This window comes from Hypanus sabinus, chromosome 8 (assembly GCF_030144855.1).
Source record: "Hypanus sabinus isolate sHypSab1 chromosome 8, sHypSab1.hap1, whole genome shotgun sequence".
In the NCBI taxonomy this organism is placed as follows: domain Eukaryota; kingdom Metazoa; phylum Chordata; class Chondrichthyes; order Myliobatiformes; family Dasyatidae; genus Hypanus; species Hypanus sabinus.
The window spans coordinates 24,107,168-24,129,978 of NC_082713.1; the positions used below are offsets into that span (position 1 = coordinate 24,107,168).

General features: G+C 40.0%; 1 protein-coding gene across 1 annotated transcript in view; it reads right to left on the reverse strand.

The window, feature by feature from the left end:
• The window catches only part of LOC132397974 (insulin receptor substrate 2-B-like), a 46,915-nt gene extending 25,819 nt beyond the window's left edge, over nucleotides 1-21,096 (reverse strand). The window contains exon 1 of the mRNA XM_059976830.1: nucleotides 17,285-21,096. Within this exon, the coding sequence (XP_059832813.1) occupies nucleotides 17,285-20,882 (3,598 nt within the window). The 5' untranslated portion in view covers nucleotides 20,883-21,096. The remainder of the gene's footprint in view (nucleotides 1-17,284) is intronic.
• Between the last annotated feature and the right edge of the window lie 1,715 nt (nucleotides 21,097-22,811).

Genomic DNA, 22,811 nt, shown 5'->3' on the forward strand with positions numbered 1-22,811 from the left:
GTACATCTGGTCACCACAACATGGAAAGGGTGATAGTGCTAGAGAGGGTATAGAGGAAATTCACCACAATATACTTAGGATAGAGTGTTCCAGTTGTGAAGAAATTATAGGCTACACCTGGTTTCACTAGACCAGAAGTTGTTAAGAGAAATTAACAGAGGAATGTAAAAATATGAAGGATAGAGTTAAGGTGGACTGCAGAAAATTTGACCCCATAGAGGTACTTAAAGCCAGGGGATGTAGATTTAAGTTGGGAAGTTCAAGGATCTGAGGGAGACTCCTTTCATCATTGGGTGAGTATCCAGTATACACTGCCCAAGTGTGTTGTGGAATAAGAGTTGTTGACAAATTTTAAGTGTCTAAATGAGTAGCTGAATTGCTGAAAGATTTAATATGGATATGTAGCCAATCATCATGGTAGATGCCTCGACCAAATGGCATGTCTCTTTGACATGACTATGACTCTCAAGAAAGGCAGTAGGGAGCCCAAGTTCAGTGGTAGGATAATTATTGGAAAAAGTCCTGAAGGACAGTATTAATCTATACTCAGCATTATGTCATTATACTCAGATTACGTCTGACCAATTAGGGTAACTAAATATACAGTATGGATGAGGGCAATGCAGTTAATGTTGTTTTCCATGGACTTCAGCAAGACCTTTTGCTAGGTTCCACATGGAAGGCTGTTCCAAGGGTTACAGCCCATAGAATTCAAGTTTAGCTGGATACACAATGTGCTTGGTAATTGGAAACAAGGTGTTGGCAAAGGGTTGTCTTTGGGATTGGAAGCCTATTACCAGTAGCATACTATAGGGATTTGTACTGAGATATATCACATCTGTGTGAGAGTGTATGCATATACACACACATTTAAATGTGAATGCATGAGCTATAACTTTACAGATGACACCAAGTTGGTGGTAAGAGTGAGATGATCTGATCACACCTGCAATGTCAACTGTTTATTTCACTCCATACATGATGACTGACTTGCTTCAGCATTTTGTTTTTGATAAGAGGATAATGCTTGGCTACATAATATTACCTATCAGCTGGTAAGTTGGGCAGGACAACAGTAGATGCTATTAAATCCTGACAAGTGCAAGGTGATGTATTGTATGAGGACATACACAATAAGTGGAAGGGCCCAAGAATAGAGGAACAAAGATTATTAAGTTGAAAGTATAGTTAGGTGGGGTGGTAAAGACATACTAAATATTTGCTTTCATTCACTTAGAATGAAAGTAGAAGTGTAGGAGATTTTGGTAGAACTTTATAAATCATTGATTAGAACATAGTTGGAACATTATGTGTAGTTCCAGATACCACATTATAGGAAGGACATGATTATAGTAGAGAGAGTGCACAACAGATTCACCAGGATATCTTCTGGATAGAATGTTTCAATGACAAGGACAGCATTGATGTTTGCTTTTCTTGAAGTAGAGGTGGCTGACAGAGGAAACTGACTGAGATGTACATTAGAGTGACATAGGTTGGGTAGACAGTGAACAACTTTATCCCATGACAATTTTAATTCTGCTCAAGGTTGAAAATACTGAAATTACACATTTCTCCATAAGTTCAAATTGCCAGCACACCAAAGCCTAGTCTCAAATTACTTTTGTTCCAAAACTAAGTTCAGTAGACACTTGTTCCAAAGGTTGCTGAAGGGCCTGTACTGTACTGTTCTAGGATGTACACTATATTCAAACATGATCTTCATTCAACACACCAGGTAAATTTTCCATGTGCAACAGTTGCCCACCCACAAAATGGCAGTGCAAGTACAGTACTGTACAAAAATCTTAGGTACCCTAGATTTTTTATATAAATTTTGTTTTAGATGTTTATTTTTAGTCTTCTGCATTAGTGTAGCAGTAGAGAATAGTGAATAATAGACTTCCAAACATTCACTTTCCAAAAAATTATATGTTTGAGAAATTCGTAATTTGTTAAAGTAACATTAAATAACAGACCACATTTCAAATAAAAACATGATTACTTTGTAGGTATATAGCCCAGTGCATAATTAAACACAACTTTTAGAGCTTAGAGACAATAGCACTTAACGACGACACCTTTGCTTGCATCTTCAGAAACAGCTCTATTTATCTTTAATGTTTCTATTTTTCCCTTTCAGGGTTCTTTTGAAAACCCTGACTTTGAGTTACACACTGATTTTGGTTCTTTGCGGGAGTGAGACCAGTCGGGGTCTCATGACTGGCTGTTATTCAATACAGCAAGGACACAGCCAAGAATTTTAGCGTGCCTTCGGAGTTTCAGGAATTCATGGCTCTACAGGCAGGTAGACTCAAGGTTGGTGCCTCTGCAGGGAATTGGTGTGTCGTGGGAGGCAGAAGGTCAAAAGCAGCAAGCTGGCCGTATGCCCGGAGACCTGAGTTCTTTGGGCACAGAGCTCAGAAAAAGCCACCCAACAGACTTAGCAAGTCAGTGAGCTGTTCGCTATGTCTCCCTTATTGCTGTGAAATGGGGGGGGGGGGGTGCAAGGGCCTGTGGCAAGTCAAATTCCCAGGTGAACAAGTAGTCTTTGGGGTACTGCAAGTCTGAGTCTTTATTGATGCTTTGCTGCATGCTTGAGTGCTCAGTGGGAGGGGGGGCAATGCTTTTTGCTGGTGAGAGGGGGTAATCATTGCATTGCTGCTGCTTATATGTGGGAGGGGGAGATGGGGTGGGGGGCTTTGGGGTTCCAACATTTAACTGTCATTCATTCTTTGGAGTTTTGTGGATGGTTGCAAAGAAAAAGAATTGCAGGATGTATATTGTACACATTTCTGACATTAAATGTACCTTTGAAACAAAGATGCCACTGATAATAGGTGCTAATGATCAATGGCATACTGAGTTGAATGAACTAAACTGATTAACTGAAACAGAAACAAGGAGGAATCAAATTGGGATCTCTCACCAGAAATTTCACAGGAGACAGGAGTTTCAAGATGTGTTGTCCAAGCTCTTCTGAAGAGGCCCAAAGAAACAGTCCAAATTGAGGACAGAAATGTGGTGGTCAGTCATGGAAACTGAATGGAGTAGATGAGATACTTCAAACTAACATCCCTTCTAAATCAGAATTAGTCCAGCACTACTATCAGCTCTGAACTTACTGAAACTCACATATACTCCTCTACAGTCCAGTCTTGTCAGAAGTGGGCTTCATGGAAGAGTTGCTGCCAAAAAGCCCTTCCTCTGAAGTGGAAACAAAGCCAAGAGACTCACCTAAGCACAAAAACACGAAGACTAGAGAGTTGTACAATGGCAGCAAGTGCTCTCGATTGATGAGTCAAAATTTGAAATGTCTGGCTCAAACAGGAGACAGCTGGTGGAATAGTTGAAGAGTGACATGGATGGGTGTCTGCAGCCAACAGTGAAGCATAGAAGATGTCCCCTGCAGGTTTGCGACTGCACTTCTGCAAACAGTTGATGATGTGGTCAGAATTAATGGAATCCTCAGTACTAAATGTAGCAGATTTTCATCTATCACACAATACCAACAGGGAGGCGTTGGATTAGTCTCAACTTCATTATCCAGCAGGACAAAGAACCCAAACACACGGCCAAGGTATTATCTTCGGCAAAAAGAACAAGTAGTTCTACAATAGATGGTATAGCTTCACAGAATCCCGAAGGCAACAACACTGAGGCTGTCTGGGATTACCTGGAGAGAAAGAAGCAAGTGAGACAGCCAAGGTCTGGAGAAGAACTATGTCAAGTTCTCCAAGATGCTTGAAACAACCTGTCAGCCAATTTTCTTACAAAACTGCACAACAGTATATCCAAGAGAATTGCTGCGGTTTTAAAGGCAAAGGAGTGGTCACACCAAATATTGATTTTAGTGTTTTTTTTAAACTGTTTGCTACTCTTTATAGGAATTAATATTCAGAAAATTACCATTTCATTAATTTTTAAAGCATCTTTGTTTTATAGAATTTTTAAAGATTGTGCCCAAGACCTTTGCACAGACCTTTAAAGGTGTAATGCCACCTCACAAGATTTGGGAATTGATAGCTTTATTGGCCTTTGCATGTGAGCAAGTGGTAGAATCTGGGGGAAATTGATAGGATTATGGACACAATCTAATAGAATTAGGGTATATGGGTGCTGAATGGCCAGCACAGACTTAGATTAGGTTTACCTTTATTTGTCACATGTCCAATTGAAACAGTATACTAAATCAAATCATCGAGCATAAGCTGGGGCAGCCTGTAGTAAATGTCATCAAGCTTCTGGCATTAAATAGCATGCCCATAACTTACTAAACCTAACCCATGCATTAGAAAAATCAGAAGACCTGGAGGAAATCCACAGAGGGAACATACAAGCTCCTTATAGACAGGAGTCAAACCCTCCCCTCTCCCCCCCCATCCACCTAATCTTCCCTCTCACCTGGCTTCACCCATCATCTGTCAGCTTGAAATCCTTCCCCTTCCACCTTCCCTTCCACTCTTGAAGAGCTGTGGCCCAGAACATCAACTGTTTAATCTTTTCCATAGATGCTGCCTAATCTGCTGAGTTCCTCCAGCATTCTGTGTGTGCTACTGTATTTCTAGCATCTGCAAAATCTCGCGTTTACGAAGAACACAGAATAATCTTGGTATGCAAGTTCATGGATCAAAGGAGGATGAATCAAGTAGATAAGCCAATTAAAAGGCATAAAGCATTTTACTTGTACTCTATGCCCTGATTTATGAGGGCAAGAGCAGAAAGGTTATGATACAACTGTATAAATTCACAGTTAGGCCACTGTTATGCAGTTCTGATCACTTTACTCTACAAAAGATCAAGAGAGCAGATTCAAAGCTTCATTTATTACCTTATCCAGATAACCACAAAACCGAAAGAGAAATGAATGACAACATGATCAACACTCAAATAGCCCTCCCCCACACAAAAAATTTAACAAAAATGGAACAGGACCACTGACTCCTACATCTGCCTCCCCCCTGCACCAGAAAACCAAGGAAGGTCAGATAAAAAACAGAATATAAAAAACTATAAAACTGGAAAACTGTCCATAATTTGAGAACATATCCATATCCAAAACGCAGAAAACCTGGGTAACGTTCTCCCAGCACAGCAGCAGACTGCCCCCTCTCCAGCAGAACGATTCTGCCAGTGATCAAAAGGCAGGCAGCAGGAGCTCACCTTTTGCATTTGCCTTGAAGTTTCAATCTTCCTCATTGCTTTAATCAGCAAATAATGGAAGCTTTAACAGGCAAAATGGAGTTGGATGTTGGCTTGCACCCCATCCCACAGTTTCCTCACCACGAGGTTCACGCTCGATATCTCCCAGAATCCTCTCGGAGATGGCAAAGCACTGGATCACCCAATCTCCAAATTGCAAATCACAGGCTTCAACAGTTCCAGAAACACATTCAAGATGAAAAACAGATGAAAAAGATAAAAGTAGTGAAATTAAATAGTTTTGTGGGCTAACAGATGTCGACTGTGGGAGTATTGTACACAGGCACCATCTTAACCGGACCAAAAATTTATGAGGTTGTTTATTTTCCTTAAAAGGTGCTCACAAATTATGCAGGGTACCTACAGGAGAGATACTGTTTCCTGTTAGCAGTGTTGTCTATGATGAGTGGCATGTTTACATTAACGGGAAGGGGAGTTGAAGATATTTTTCCCCTGTAAAGCCAATGGTCAAAATCTGGAACACAATCTGATGTGGTGGTGATGACAATGTACTTTAAGTATTAGAATTTGTTGCCCCTGTTGTTTCACAGACTAGGCCCTCAATGTGGTGTGGCAGGCGTCTGGGCTGGGTTGGGTTCTCTTCCCACCCATCAATACTATCCATTCATCTGCAGCTGCACTAGCATGTGAAAAACTGCTGTGCACTTGTTCTTGCAGAAATGTGACTCCAGGACAATCATCCCATGTACCAATCTACAGACCATGAAACTCAGGGTCTTGAGCTATTTATTTTTTGAGACTGTACATTTAATTGCTATCATAATTATATGTGTCTTGTGCTGTGTGACCATTTTGGTACTGTCTTGCACCTTGGCCCCAGCGGAATGCTGTTTCATTTCCCTGTATTCGTATATATGGTTGAATGACAATTAAGCTTGAACTTGATGAACACTTAAGCTCTGAAGGCTATTGGCCCAGTTTTGGAAAATAGCATTCTTATTGATTTTTAGCTGACTGCCCACACGAACACTGATCCAAAGGGCCCCATTTCCATGCTAACAATGAACCTGGAATTGAGAGAATCTTTACATTATATTGGAAGCCATGCTTGATACTTTACAAAACACAGTTATTGATGCAGTGGACACCAGTATTCCAAATCAAACATGTAAAGTAAGTTGTTTGCTAGGACAGGATTAGCCCTATCTAGAGAAAACCAAAAACAGCAGAAGCAGTACAAAGGGGGCGATATAAATATAATTTATTTCTGGTGATTTTAACAGCTCTTGGAAGTTATACAATAAAGAGGACAAACTAGGCTCAGATGAAGATCTCCTGTAAATTCAAAGGTAACATTCAGTGTCCTATGTTTGAAGAGCCGCTGGTGGAGAATGGAACTTAGATTCTTTGGAAATAAGGTGGCCAATCTCTTACTAGTTAACTAAAAATGTATGTAGTGGGGACAGTTATCAACGAGTGGCCTAGCAATTGCTGTTCCACTCTATATTCTATTACTTGTGGACCGTTTCTCCTCGACACATCAATAATAACTATTTCAGTACACTGTACTTTAGTCTTATTCTTTAACTTTGTAAATTTCCTCTCACCAGTATCCTCCTAGCTGGTCCCCATTCCAAATTATTTGACATACCCAGTTATTCGAAGTTCCAGCATGTTCTAAACCAATTCAAATGCCCCAGTGGTAGTTTGTTCTTTGGCTTATACCACACAAATTGAAAATGTTTTTACTCTACCAATGTATGAAACACTGATCTTACTGACCCTATGCCAAGTTACATGTGGCTTAGCTAATCATCCAAAGAATATAAGCTTATGGTTCTGCTTATTAAAGTGCCATATTGTGCCCATCACAACTATGCTTTTCCATAAGCCAACTTAAATAATCCTCAGTATTATGCTGTGATTAGTTGTTCATCCATTCTGCTCCTGTGCATAAAGGCTAAATAATTTCCACACTTAATGGAAGAGCAAATACCACCTTCAGTACCATAAACCCACCTTGTGGTCACACCCTCCTGCCTCCCTGAACTGGCTTTTATTTCAGAGTTTTCAATTTGTTATTTCAGATTTCTAAGAGCTACAGTATTTTTTTCATATAAAGACAAGAGAATAGATCAAAAAAGCTGAAATGCTGCGGAATGCACATATAGGCCTATCTCTAACTACATGAATAAAGCATTCTGATTGGCTGCATCATGGCCGGGAATGGGAATACAAGAACGCAAGAAACTACAGAGAATAGAGAATTTGGTCTGTTCCAATATGGGTACAGCTTTCCCCACCATCGAGGACATCTACAAGAAGCAATCCATCATCAGGGACTGCCATCTCCTGGACTATGCCCTCATCTCAAGACCCAAAAGCAGCTTCTTCCCCATTTTCTTGAACCAACCTGGAAAAACTTTGACATGACTTCGGACTGTATTTTCCCCTTCCACTTTTTTCCTCAATTCAATTTTCATGAAGCTATGGCGGCACTAAATGACTAACTTTTTGAACTGATCCGTGGAAACAGCTCAAATTCCTCTCTTTAACATCTCTTTTTTTTCCTTTTCAAGGCAGCTGGGCTTCTATCGAGGACCCTGATCAGCAACAGTACTCAAATTGCAGTTTTTCATGGTGATGAGTTCCTGTTCTTGGAGCTCACTGACCAACCAGCTATTTTCCAATATTCTCCAGGCATGGGATGGAAGATGGCACCTCCACAGTGTGGCTCTGTGGACAACCAATTCCAGGCTGGTGCTGCTGACTGAGGCATCACAGCAGAAGGAACATCAGGATTTTGCGGCAGTGGGTGCTGCGGACAGAGATCTCTGTACTTGAATGATCGCTCGCTCTCTCTCTCTCTCACACACACACAATGGTGGGAAGAATGCTTCAGGTTCTTGAGTTGGAGAATCTCCAACTAAAAAGCGATGCGGCAGACTGTAACATACTAACAGTAACTGGTGATCTCCCCTTTCACTGTGAAATAGGTGACATCTCTCTGTCCCTTGTTAGCGTGAAATAGCCTGTCGAACTGTTGGGTAAACAATAGTTTTTGTTGACTACAGGTCATGATCTTTCTTTGGGGACTTTGTTATTGCTTGGTGGGTGGTGGGCACTGATGCCTTTGGCTGAAATGGTTGGGGTGGGGGAAGGGGCTTTGGGGTTCTAATTGTTTTTCTGTCATTCATTATTTTGGGGTTCTGTTTTCTGTGGATGTCTGCAAAGTGTAAAAGTTTCAAGTTGCATACTGTATATGTTCTCTGATAAATGGAACTATCTACACTATGTATGCCTATGATAAGAATAAATTTGGCTGACTGCAATATGACAAAAGTGTAGATAAATACAAGATTAGGACCACTACTCATGTGGTGAATAAACTGGTCACATTGAGGAGAAAGATCATCTAAACTAGTTGAACTAAATGACATACTTTCATCCGACAGTTTCTTGCAAGTGCAACCAACATTCCACAAGCATATGGTATAATAGCCTGTCGCCCAATGAATAGTGTTACAGTTGTGATTCAATGCTGTTCTTCTTTCTCTTGATGTCATCTGACAGAAAACAAACACGTTTTGAATGCTCTATGAATTCCAACATTTATAACTCACATTCCACTTATAAATATAGCAATTAAGAGTGGATATACACTACAATAAACATTTGTAAATTTCTGTTCTATGCTTGATAATTACCTAGCTTTGAAAAGTACAAGTCAACAAGCGACCACACAAGAACTTGCTTGGGAAAGTAAACCTAACTATGAAAAAAAAACCTAAATTTTGGATCCATAATTACACCAGTCCAACAGATGCATTGAGATTGTGGGAATCTAGATTGTGGATTAATTTATTATTCGATGACAACTTTGTATTAAACTAATTTTGCACTGCTTTCATGGAAGTTTACTGATGTCCTGAGTACCTGTATCAGAACTACATTCCAATTTTAGAACCAAAATTAAACTGCAAAGAGGCACCATGATAGTGTAGCAGTTAGCACAATGCGGTTACAGCACAGAGTTTCATGTTCAATTCTGTAACAGTCTGTATGGAGTTTGTACATCCTCCCAGTGAAATCGTGCATTTCCTCCAGGTGCTCTGGTTTCCTCCTACATTTCAAAGATGTATCAGTTTGTAGGTTAATTGGCTATTGTTAATTATACTGTGATTAAGCTATGATTAAATAGGTGGGTTGCTGGGCAGTGCAGCTTGTTGGGCTGGAGAGGCCTGTTCTGTGCTGTTATCTCTAAATAAGTCAATCAGGAACTCGGCATAAAGAGAACACCTGCCAGCCTTCACTTATATCCACCCCTTCCTCCAGCTGACACCATCAACCCCTCATGTGGATTCTACCTATCACTTGGGTCAAACAGCAGCCCTGAAAGGAAGTTAACATTTCAGTACAAAACCCTGTCTCGGACCTGTGTTGAGAGAGAAGATGGCCAGTTTAAAATAAGTAGTGTAGTGAGATGGGACTCCAATATGATTAGTGGACAGATGGGTAATAGATGATAGGCAGGTTACACCAGATAGGGAAGGGGAGAAGAGATGTAGCTGGGAGACAAAAGCAAGTGAAAAATAGACAGAGGCAGACAAGCAGAGAAAGGTTAAAAATAGAATGAACTGAATTAACACGTTGGGAGAGTGCAAAGATTGGAGGCAGTTGCTGGAGTGAAATAAACTGGAACACAAAGGGCTACCAGTACTGGACTCTAATCATTCTCATTCGTACAGCTTTAAATTATCAGATGATTAGGAGAGAGGTGAATGGGAGAGGGAACCAGAACTGGATGGTCAGATGGGGTGGGTAGGAGGAACCTGTGAGTGAACTATGTGTAGTGTAGTGGATAAATAGAACCATGAGGTGGAGATGGGGCGGGGGTTGACAAAACAAGGCCAGCTTCTGCTTCACTGCTCACATCTTTATATTGACTATTTTTACACTAATGCAGTATCTCAACCCGAAAACATCAACCATCCTTTTGTCTCTACAGATACTGCCTGTTCTTTTGAGTTCCTCATGCAGTTTATTTTTGATCAAATTTAATGCGTTCTAACAAGTTTAATAAAATCCTAAACAAAGGGACGCAATCAATAAGAAAAATGCTACAGCAACATATGTAGCATGCCAACCAACTAAATTGTATGAATGGCATTAAAAGAATGTTAGTACTGTACTATAAAATCCCAATTTTTATTACTTGGCAGGGTGTCATGGGATTACCCAAACCCCTCTGTGGTATTCAAATGAACTCCAAAATGTAGTGTTGAATAATCAACAATGCAAAATTAATTTTGTCTCAGTCATTCAATCTGCAAGCCTGTAAGCATAGTTTATTTGGATAATTTATAGATATAGTGTGGAACAGGCCCTTCTGGCCCAACAAGCCACCTATTTAACATTTGCCTAATAGCAGGACGATTTACCTACTAAGTGTCAAGTCTTTGGACTGTGGGAGGAAACTGGAGCACCTGGAGGAAACCCACACAGTTCACTGCGAGAACAAACGCCTTACAGGTGATGCCAGAATTGAACTCCAAAATACCCTGAGCTATAGTAGCTTCACATTAATTAACTATAGCTTTAATTCAAATCTATTGCGTTCAATGAAATAATTTAGGTCTGAACTTTTAAACATTGCATGGACAACTGAAGAATTCCACACATGTAAGGTTGCTATGTGTCAAAGATATATAAACACTTGTCATTTCACTGATCACAAATAGTAATGAACTATTGACAGATTAGTAACAACTGTCTTGAAAATGAAGTTTATTTGCTAATTGGGTGTGCAGGAATAGAGTAAGAGAAAGATGAGCACTTTGTTTACTTAAACAGGTCTAGAATAAAAAGCACACATCCACATGAAATATCAACTTTGTACAAATCTCGTTTGGGAAAGGAAACCAACTGGCTAATGGGGTCTGGTCTATTTTGTAATTCCAGATCCACCAATGTGGTCAACCTTTAATGTCTGTTCAGATTAGAGGCAGATTAAATTTGATTGTAAATGTTGACCTAGCCTATTATTTCTGCAGCCTACAAAGAATAATTTTAAAACATTGTTTCTATTAGGTAGGGCAAAGCAAAGTCATTAACCAGGAAAAAGAAATGTTCAATGTACCTATGCTCTTGATTTAAATAGTCAAACTTTTGCTGGGTTTGCCTGTTTAAAGGGAAATGGCAAGTTAACACACGAACATCCCAGAATTCAAGTTAAACTCAAACAATTTAAAGCTGTTCCAGATGTTTATAAGGTATCCTATCAGACAGTAATATGCAGCAATTGAGATATCTTGTTAGTAAAGTCAATGACTCATTTGTTATTTCTGCTTATGGTTTATATATCATTTTCTTCCAGATTACAGGATTGGGCATTTATTACATTCTTAACAGGTTAATTCTACTGGGGAAAACACAACATTCATAAATGTAGTCATTTTTAAAGCTGCTTTGGTTTTCTAAACAATTTAAGAGAAATGACTAGATCATACAAATGAGGAATTCAGGAGTTTGCATTTGGAGGAATGAATGAGAAAAAATTCAAAGAATGCGTCACAATTGAGAGAGAACTTCATTTTAGTTAAGAGTTAGAAAGTATCTACTGTTGCCAATTTGGTGGGGTGGGGAGACACACAATGCATGCTTAAAGAAAAAAAATAAAACATTCCAAACTCCAAACTAAATTTTACCCAAATCAGGTGTGTAATGGAATCTCCTCTACTTGCCTGGATGCAACTCCCAAAAGTCTTAAGCAGTTTGATATAATCCACAACAAAGCACTGCATCCAACAGCCTAAATATTCATAGCCTTCACCAGTGTAGTGCACACCATCTCCAAAATATACAAAATACAAGATAATATTGACAGCATTTATCAAACTCTCAGTCTCTACCATCAAGGATAAAAACAGATGCATGGAAATATCATTATCTGCAGGATGCTCTCCAAGTCCAATTAAATATACAAAAAATACCTCAAAAGAGGGGAAAAGGGCAAAATTAAAGATACATCAGTGCAAATTATTTAAAAAAAATTTTTGCTATCCACGAAACACATGACCAATAAGCCTGAAATGGCCAAGCTAAAAGAAAGCTCACAACCTATTTACATAGGTTATAGCATCTAACTAAATTGAAAAGACTGTTTACTGCATATATTCATGTGCATCATGAAAATGGACTATTAAGGAAAATTCTTGGCAATTATACACAGAGCAACAGATGCACAACTGTTTTCATTAATAATGCATCTTGAATATTTTTTGATTGATGACCTAGGTATTGAGGGCTATAAATACTAGGGATGAAATCGTAAGTGCTGCAGTTACAAAAGTCACAATGACAACAGCACAATCCAAACTTGAAAAACTTCCATTTTTTTCCCTTCAAAGCAGGTTATGGAAATTTGTGATTTGTGCACACTTAGTTGGACTTTCTGATTACGAAGCAATGAGATACTGGAGTTTCCCTATTTTGATTCAAAAGAAAAATTCTGCTTTTAAACTGACATTCAAAGAGATCCAAAAATTTAATCAGAGTAGGACAGTGAAAAATTATGGTCACTGGTTTCTAGAATAGTTGTGTGTGTGATTAGCACATATACCATCATTTTTAAACTACATTCAAGTAGATTAAAAGGGTTGCCATAATTGACATTTCCAATTTATTACATGAATTTCAGTAACCATCGATCCCACCCTCCACATAAAATAACACATTGGTCGACTAACATTGGATCTAACATTATGGAAATTACCTGTACATTTTTAAAGATTTTTTCTAGTAACATGTTTGCATGGTATTCATTACTGAATATAGTACATATTCCAATAATTTACTTGGCAATTTGGGGTGACTGTTCAATGATTTTTTAAAAATATATAGTAAAGGCACATGAAGTGTTAGAATATCAGTAGACAAAGATAATCTAATTAAATAAATACAGGTGACCTGTTTTTCAAACGTTCACTTTATGACAGCTCGCTGTTACCAAAGACCTACAACCGCACTTGTTTTCGCTAACCAAAGAGGATTTTTGCTTTTAAGAAAAAAAGACATCTGCTTTATACGCGTGTTTACCCAGAGAAAGACTACAATGACCGTGAAGCCTTGTGCAGGCATTTGTTTGCGCATGTGTGTACGTGCTGATTTTTTTTCTCCGAATAGATTTTGGCTCACTATCTTCCCGAGTTTGACAAACTACACCGTACATACAATACTTCTACTGTATACAAGCTGTATTTATCATATCATTCCTGCTTTCACTGTATGTTCGTGTTATTTTAGGTTTTAGGTGTTATTTGGTTTGATTTGGTAGGTTATTTTTTGGGTCTGGGAATACTCAAATTTTTCCATATAGATTAATGGTAATTGCTTCTTCGCTTTACAACATTTTGGTTTACAAACGGTTTCATAGGAATGCTCCACATTCGGATAGAGAAGGAAATCTGTAATACATTATACATGCTCATTTACTTATTGAGAAAATTAATCCAATATTACATGTATTTGTTGGAAAAATGTGAAACTTTGCTTTCAGTAACTGGTGCAGCAATAACTTCAACCAAACATTTCCAATAACTGTCAATCAGTCAGGCACATCAGCTTGGAGGAATTTTAGGCCATTCCTCCTTACAAAACTACTTCAACTCTGGGATGTTGGTGGGTTTCCTTGTATGAACTGCTTGCTTCAGGTCCTTCCACAACATTTATATAGGATTAGTCAGGACTTTGACTTGGCCATTCCTAAACATGATTTTTCTTATTTTTAAAACCATTTTGTTGTTGATTTACTCGTCTTTAGAATCATTAACTCATTGCATTATCTAACTCTAAGCTTCAGGTGACAGACAACGTTCTCCTGTACATTATCTTGATGCAATGTTGAATTCATTGCTCCCTCAATGCAAGCTGTCCAGGCCCTGAGGATGCAAAACAGCCCCAAACCACAATGCTCCACAGTTAGGGTGAAGTTTTGGTGTTGGTGTGCTGTGCCCTTTTCTATCCAAACATAACAATGTGCATTTCTGCTAAGAAGTTCAATATTTATCTCATCTGTCCACAGAACATTATCCCAGAAACATTGTAGAACATCCAGGTGGCTTTTCACAAACTTAAGATGCACATTAATGTTTTCTTTTTGGACAGCAGTGGTTTCCTCCATGATGTCCTTCCACGAACACCATTCTTGTTCAGTGTTTTTCTTACGGTGGACACATGAACAGAGACTTCCAAGTTCTAAAGATTTCTGCAGGTCTTTTGCTGTTCTTTTTCCACATCCATCAGCACTGCACACTGTGCTCTTGGTGTGATCTTTACAGGATATCTACTCGGGGAGAGTAGCAATAGTACTAAGCTTCCTCCATTCATAGACAATTTCTTGTACTGTGGACTGATGAACACTCAGGTCTTTAGAAAAGTTTCTGCAGCCTTTCCCAGCTTCACACAACTCTATAATTCTTCTTCCAAGGTCCTCTGAAAGTTGTTTTGATTGAAGCATGGTGCAATTAAACAGGTTTTTCTTGAGCGCTAAGTTGGGAACCTGACCTTGAGTCTTTTTTATAGGGCAACAGGGCACCTCTACAATCCATACCTCCAATCTCATCTCATTGATTGGAACACCCGACTCCAAATAGCTTTCGTAGAAGGCATTACTTTTTCCAACAGATACATGTGATATCCGATCATTTTTCTCAATAAATAAACAAACTTTTTGTTTTTATTTAATTGGGTTCTCCTCATCTACTTTTAGGACTTGAAGATCTGATCACATTTTAGGTCATATTTATGCAGACAGAGAAAACTCCACAAGGTTCACAAACTTTCTAGCACCACTGTATATACCATTCCAACCTATTTTTCATTTGCCTTTTTTTTTGCCAATTCCACTGATTTTAGCAGTTGTCACTGTCATCCCCAGTGCTTTTTTAGGTTATTACACTGTAAATTTGCCATCTCCCAGGTCTCCCCACAATCTTAACAAAACCCTTGGACATTTCACTATTCCACTCGCCCCCCCCCCCATTCTTAATTAAATCTCTCAATCGCCCCCCATTCTTAATTAAATCTCTCAATCTTTTGTAAGCATCCATTTTAGGTGTGAATATACCCCTGGAAGATTTTGAATACTTTTCCATCTTAAGGTGAGATAAACAGACACTTTTCTATTCCCCTTGTTTGCATGCAATGTAGTGATTTACAGTAGTTTTAAAAATATTCTTGCTAATATATCTCTGACTTCCTTGTTTTTAAACAAAGTAATAAAATATCTCAATGTTGGTAGCATTCTTTCATATCATCTATCAACCAAAACACAATAAAAATCATAAAATTTTGCTTGATTTTTAATTGGAAAGTTATTTAACTCAACTGATTTTTGTGTTAAACTTCATTGGATTTGCACCCAAAAGTGTATGATGGCCAGAAATACGATGGCTAAATTTCAAAGCATAAAATGAAAACGACAATCACTGACCAAAAGTAATGCAATCAACTTTTATATGCCTGGCATGAATAGTTTGTCTTTTTCCAAATATGCGATTAAAACATTAACTATTCAGTAGTTCTAAATTTGTATACAATTGTGAACATAATAGAAAAAGTTAAACTGGTGCTTAAAGTAAACTGAAAAAGCAGTGCTGAACTAGTAAGTTGTTTACCTCAACTGCCTCTATACTATTTCAAAACATCACTCACAATAATACTCATTTGTCCTGGTGTCTTTTGCACAATGTACATCATTTTGTTTCAGTAAGAAATTGTGTTACAACATTTACTCTTTATTCATCACTGAAACCACAGCTTAGGCTCTCATTGTGCTGTTCTGAAGCTCACAGATCAATAAGCCAACAGATCACCAACTCACCATTTAAAACATGATCTAGACAACAGTTAATTCAACAATCACTGGAGGTATAAGTATTACTGCTATAACAGTACCCTGGTTAACCAAAAATCCCATACTTTATTAGAAAATATGAAATTTTTCCATGCTTAGTTAATTATGACTTCCTTTTTAAAGAAGCATTAGGATATGTGAATTTGGCAAAAATTCAAGATGACTATCAGATCAGTTAACTTTTACAAAGACAATGAATATGGCAATATCACAGCAGTAACAATGAAAATGTAACACTCCTCATCCTCATTATCAACAAAATCCCCTTTTCAGTTTGTGTAACACACTTCTGATAGTATATTGTGCTACTTCCCCCTATCCCAGGGGTTCCCAACCTTTTTTATGGCATGGACTCTTACCATTAATCGAGGGGTCCGTGGACCCAGGTTGGGAACCCCTGTCCTCTCCTGATTGGAGTTTAACTATTCATAGGAGAAATATCACAAGTTTAAAAGCAGCAAAAGTGGAAGTCAATTATTTGCGTCCATTTCCCCATACTCTCAAAAATAACCAGCCTGCAGACCAAAATCTACAATTACTTGGATTAGTCCTACAACGAGCAAACAAAAGTACCGTGTTTTATCATTTAGATCTATACCATTCATCAGGCTTTAAACATTAAGTTATAAAGATCACTTTCCCCCCACTGTTATGAGGAGCCAATGACTGGAAGACGTGCTAAAGTATAGTGAAACAAACCCACCCAAGCAAATTTAAACCAAGAATTACAATTGTAAAATCATACAGAACAAAAAAGTAACAATAGCTATACAATCTACCTACCCCAATTCCAAAGGTTAATTCTCTGTATGTGATTACTGCTGCAAACTAAAAAAAAGACATCTGTTGTCCTAAGCTACCATTTAAGTATAAGATGAAAAATGTAGTTGTGCAAAACTGCATTAAAAAGCCAATATCTGAAAATAATGAAATAATGCATTCAATGTGGAGTGAATGCAAACTTGCAGTGAAATAGGATAGTCAAATTATTCTTACTTCCTCCCAATGTTGTTTTAACAAACCAGATTTAAATACATCTACAGCATACAAACCCAAGACTATAGATCATCCATTTCACTGCATACAACTTGTCAAGTCCCTACAGAAATTCCTACCCTCCATTTTGACATTCAGTTAATATTTCATTGCTTCATACAACCTTGTACTTTGATCGCCTGAAAAATGGAAAACAAAAGCAAAACAAACCTTCAGATGTAGAGGTATATTTCAACCCATCAGATTTGGTAAAATCTATGCTGGCATAGCCTCCAGAATCTATTCTGTTGGCAACGTGGGGTCGGTCTGAAGTCTGCACACCTCCATTCGGTTCACAACATCCGTGATCCTCCCTCAAGTCCAAAGCAATATAGTTCAATCCATTCTGAAATCCTGCAGATGTATTCCTGCACATGGTACTTCTGTGTTCATCACTGACATCATTTTGTTTAAGCCAAACATTATCAAATGAAGCAGAGCTGTGCCTTTTACTCCCATCAGCAAAAAAAGGAGACGAGGATGCCACTGAGGGTGTTGAGGAGAATGTTTCCGAACTGTGGCGCCTTCTTCCTTGTGGGTCAGCACGGATCACCTTTGGACCATGATTGGCTTCAGGGGGAGGATTGAGGACAGGAAAGGTATTTATACTAGGATACTGATCAATAATACACAAACGCTTTACAATGTCAGTAGGACTAGCCAACTCTGCACTGTCAGGCTTTGGCGAAGCAGAAGGAGTGGCTGTTACCGCCAAATTAAAAGTCATTTCTGTGTAATCATCTACCTCCGCAGGCGTGTTGACACAAGCAGCACCAAGAGGAACACTGATGTAGGCATCATTTGGCTGGCTTCTAGTTACACTTGAACTTGAAACAATGGGTATACCAGTCAAAGAATTTGAGGAAAGAGTAGCTGGTTTTGGTGACTGTACATCCAAATCCACACTCATGTAGTCTGACAATGGGGAGCGTCGATGCTCACTGCTGGAGCCAAGAGAAGAAGGGGATCCTTCTGCTGAAAGTGAGTATGGCGTATTACTAATTTTCTCACTAAAAGCAATATTAATATATTCTCCAGGACTTTTTGGCTCAGGCGGCAAACTCTGCTCAAACAGTCGTGGTAAACTGTTTACTTCCGGCATGCCCAGTGATAATCTTGTAGGTCTTTCAACCCTGCCTTTCTGTACAACACGATCACCTTGGCTAAGTGTCCTTGGAGAATGAGATGTCTCATGAATTAAACCACTGTTGGTAATACTGCCAGTAAACAATGATGCCTCACCATACATCAACCTTCCTGGTGAACACATAGGAACATATTCATCATGCTCACCGTTTTCTTGTGAAGGAGTTTTGAATGATCGAGGCAGTGAATAATACGAGCTGTAAGACTTTTGAGATTCAGGGCTATTGTGATTATAGAAAACATCACTAGATAATTTCCGTGTATTTAGATTTCTTTGGGACATGTCCATATAGTCACTATTTGATAACTTTTCATTGTTGCTGCTCAATAGTTTGGAACTATATTCTGTAAACATGCTTCGCACTGGAGAGCTGCTATCATTCGGGGACATCACCATGTATCCCCTGGAGTCCATTTGACTTATCGGCAAAGAAATAATTTGTTTTGGAGCAGACATGCTTTTAAAATTCATTGGCATATAATCATGATTTCTATTATGGCTGGCAGATGCAACTCCAGGCATCATTGGCATATAACCATCATCTCTTTGTCTATTTTGGCTTTGGTTAACTGATGACCCAATCTCAACATCACTATAATCTCCATGGTAAGGATTACAGGTCAACTTTGGTGATGCAGAACATGAGAGCTGATTACCAATACCCCCATAGTTTGAATCAACATTAGACTCTTCCAAAGATGAAGTTGTCTGCGTAGTCTTTTGATGCATAATCACTGCACCAGGGGTGGTTAGAGAATGGGTTCTCTTTCTGTATCCTTTCTCAGCAATCATGTAGTCATCTCGTATTCTGCTTTCAGGATTTACAGCATTAATATGTCTGTCCATTGAGATGTAATCACACAAACAACTTTCTTCTTGAATTGGTGGCGTATTACCAAGTGAATCTGGTGTATTACTCCGAACCCGGAAGTACCTAAAATCCCCAGGACTAGATCCATATTCATCAGAGGAAATAAACCCACCATCACTTGGGGAGCCACAAATAGATGAACTTGATGGACGAGTGAGGGGATCAGATGCTGAACCATGTCCGCTACTGGAAGAAACACTTACAGGGCTTGTGGTAGATGGGAGGTATGTCACTGGCAGAGATACTGACCTACTATGGTTTGAAGGGCCAAATGGTGGCTTTACATACCTACTACCCCCATCTCCCCTACTTAAGCCCATTCTTGCAGAATTTAAGTGGATTAAACTTCCAGTTACAGACCCAAATGGCCTTGTCATTGTACCTTCACCTTCACTAGATGTTCGAAAACGGTACGCCTCATTTTTGGATGCCGAAGTCCCAGTCACACTCTCTGTTCTAGAACGCCTCTGCAATCCAGTCTGACTAGGCGGCAAATTACCAAGGTGTCTCCGAGTCAAAAATGATATGGGATTAGTTCCAGAGGATTGGCTTTTACTTCTGGGACGAAACTCAGCAAAAGCTTTTAAAGCTTTCATCGTCTCCAAAATGGTTTCATGCATGTTTTGAGCTACCACGGAGTCATCTACCTGCATCCACAATTCACCAGGGCCAATTGAAGCAGAACGCCCCACCTCAATAAAGAAGAAGTTCTCAGAATGGCCACACCTCCTGATGTTCATCAACTGCAAATGCACAGAAGGCACATCAGAATTGATTTTAACAAAATGGATCATCTTGCTGGAAAGACACAGCCTGTACACCCCAGTCAGGTTCTTAGTTTGCCCTAACCCTTTTGGCTTCACATTAATCTGCCACACTTCCTTAAAAACAGTACCGGGGGTAAAATTGCCATAGTTTTCTTCCACTTCATCAGGATCCATAACCGTCTTCTTCCCCTCATTCATTAGTTCACTTATGGCCAAATACCAGCTCTCTTGTTCTTGGTCGTTCTCTGCCACCATGGCAAAGTATTCGTCTTTTGTGTACAGGGCTATCAGGTACTTGCTTTTGGCGTCTGCTCTCCGACTGACCGTGAAACACTGATAGAGGGGGATGACTCTCTTCGGGGCGGTCGACCGGTTCCTCCATTTCTTCTCACTGTCGTAGTACTCCAGCCTAGCCGGACCCAGGTGGCTCTGGCCCTTCAGTACGAAAAAGCGCTTGTGACCATGCTTCTGCTTCCTCAAGTAACCGTGCTTTTTCACGTCCTCGTAACCGTCCATAGTAGTGGAGGTGGAGGTGGTAGCGGTGGCGGCGGCCGCCGCTCGCGCCGCGGGGACCACCGGCTCCCGCGCGCCCCCGCCGTCATCGCCGCCGCCGGCCGCCAGCGGCTCGCGCGCATTGGAAGCCGAAGCCGCCGCTGCCTCGCGCGGCGGAGGCGCCTGAACTCCGAGCTCGAGCCGAACCGTGTTGTTGTTGTTGGCGGCGAGCCTGTCGCGCGGCGCCGACTCCGGCGCGTGTCCACCTCTTACCGTTGTCGCCGGCGACGACGGTGGCGGTACCGACGGCGTGTGTGTTGTTGTTGTTGTTGTTGCTGCTGCTGCTGCTGTTGTCGTCACCGCCGTTGTCACTGTCCTTCTCCTGGCAGCCGTATCTCCGGCGCGTCTGTTGTTTTCATTGTCCCCTCTGTTGTTGTAGTGTCGGCGTAGTAGTAAATGCTCCTGGTGGTAATAATTGGGCGAGCTCGCCATTGTACCGGCTGCCCCCTGATGGAAGGAAACCCTGCCACCACCTCCTCCCCGCGGAATTGCTCGGCTATCACTTTACCTCAGGGTTTTGGCTGCATAAACATCTCCCTGGCTGCCCGTAAAAAACACACACATCGGAACGAACTAATTTTTACCCCCTTCTCCCCGCCCCCCTTTTCTCAGTCACGGCAAAAAAAACAACCTGTGACGTACGCTCCGTAGAGTGAACCGTACTTGCTGCTTCTAACGTGGGTGGGCGGGGTCTCCAGTTTATTGGCAGAGCGGCCTGCCAGTTACTACTGCACAGCTCTCCAGGTGTACTGTCAATCGTAAGCCGGTGGCCTATAGATCGGCACGTCAATTGGTACATTTTCATTCGTCTTGCAGCTGTGCCAATCGCATACGAGGAGGGCGGGATCAGTAGGCTGTGTTTTTTTTCCGCTCCCGCCCTGTGCCAAGTTTGTTGGACCTGCAAAGCTTTGCTGAGGCGAGGTATTGTGTAAATCAGTTTGTAATTGAGTAATTTCAGTTCTTATTGGCTGTTGCGCAAGTGGTGGTGCTAAAGCTGCAATACGCTAATTTTTTTAAGGAAAAATCTTTCGTTAATTTACATTCATCCAGCAGTTCCTCGCTATCATCAGAAAGACTAATGGAGTGGAAGGGAGATGAATAATATAGTTAATGCTGCAGAACCGGCAGTTAATTGAGATATAACAAACGTTTGAAAGGGAAACAGATTTGCAAAATTTGTTTTGCTTTTAATATATAACTTCACTTAAGTCTTATATATTTGTAACTTTTATATTTACATTTAAATCGACAACCTCTCCCGAACGGTTTTGAAGAAACGTTGAGGCACACCATGTTCATTCCTCCTGAGAGTTGTAGTTGATAAACACTTTTTTTTTCCGCGAAAGGGAATCCTTTGAGAAAACTGCATTTGCCAGAACGCCGTGCAAGCGCAGGCGTGCTTTTTTACCCCCACCCCCTGCGCATTCTTGTGTTGTTTACACCAAAATCCGTGATGAATAAGCGTTTGGTATCCGCAGTGAAAAGAGATGTTGTTACCTTCATACGCACTTCGGTATGCCGGAGATTGAATGAATCCAATCTGCTTATTCTACATATTCCTGTTCTGACACTTTTAGTTCTTAAGACTGATAATGAGAAATAAAGGCGGATGGAATGACAGTCTTTACAGGGCGGTTCTACGTTACTGATTCATTGATATTTCAAATACGCCTTATCCCGCACTTGTTTTAGAACTGTTGGTTCCCAAATTATGCTGCTTTAAAAACACACACACACACACCAGGTTGATAAAATACTGCAAATCTACTGTGATGTTTCTCAGATCTGTGACTCGTAAAAACAGATGTTCTTACTGATTAAGGCCTCTATTTCTAATTTACAAAAAAAATGCACGCGCGTACGCTACAATCTGGAACAAACTGCTTCTCTTATTTGGCTCAAGGGCACCTGCCTGCTGCAACAATCGTCCCCAAGATGATTAAAGTTAAATGATAAATAGGTACAAATTACTGCACAAAAATGGAAATATAAGGAAATATGTGAATTTTAACACGCTGTGGTCCACTTTATTTAATAAAAACACGCATTGTTACAGTGGAGACAGCAGTAAAAAATGTATTTGTCTACATAACAACCGCAAGCAATGTAGTGTGATGTTTGTTCAAGTAAGGATATAGTCGCTAGAGTCATAAAATATGACTGGAATCCATGAGATGTTATAGAGTTCCAGTTAAACGAAAACAAAACATTACTGATTTTGAAATCACCAATCATACCAAACTGTGTCGACATGATGAAGAAATACATTAAACATCACTAAGAGAAAGCAAAGATCACACCGTTGGAGGGATTTGGCGGGTCGAGCAACATTTGTGGTAGTGGGGGTGGGGCAGAAGAGAT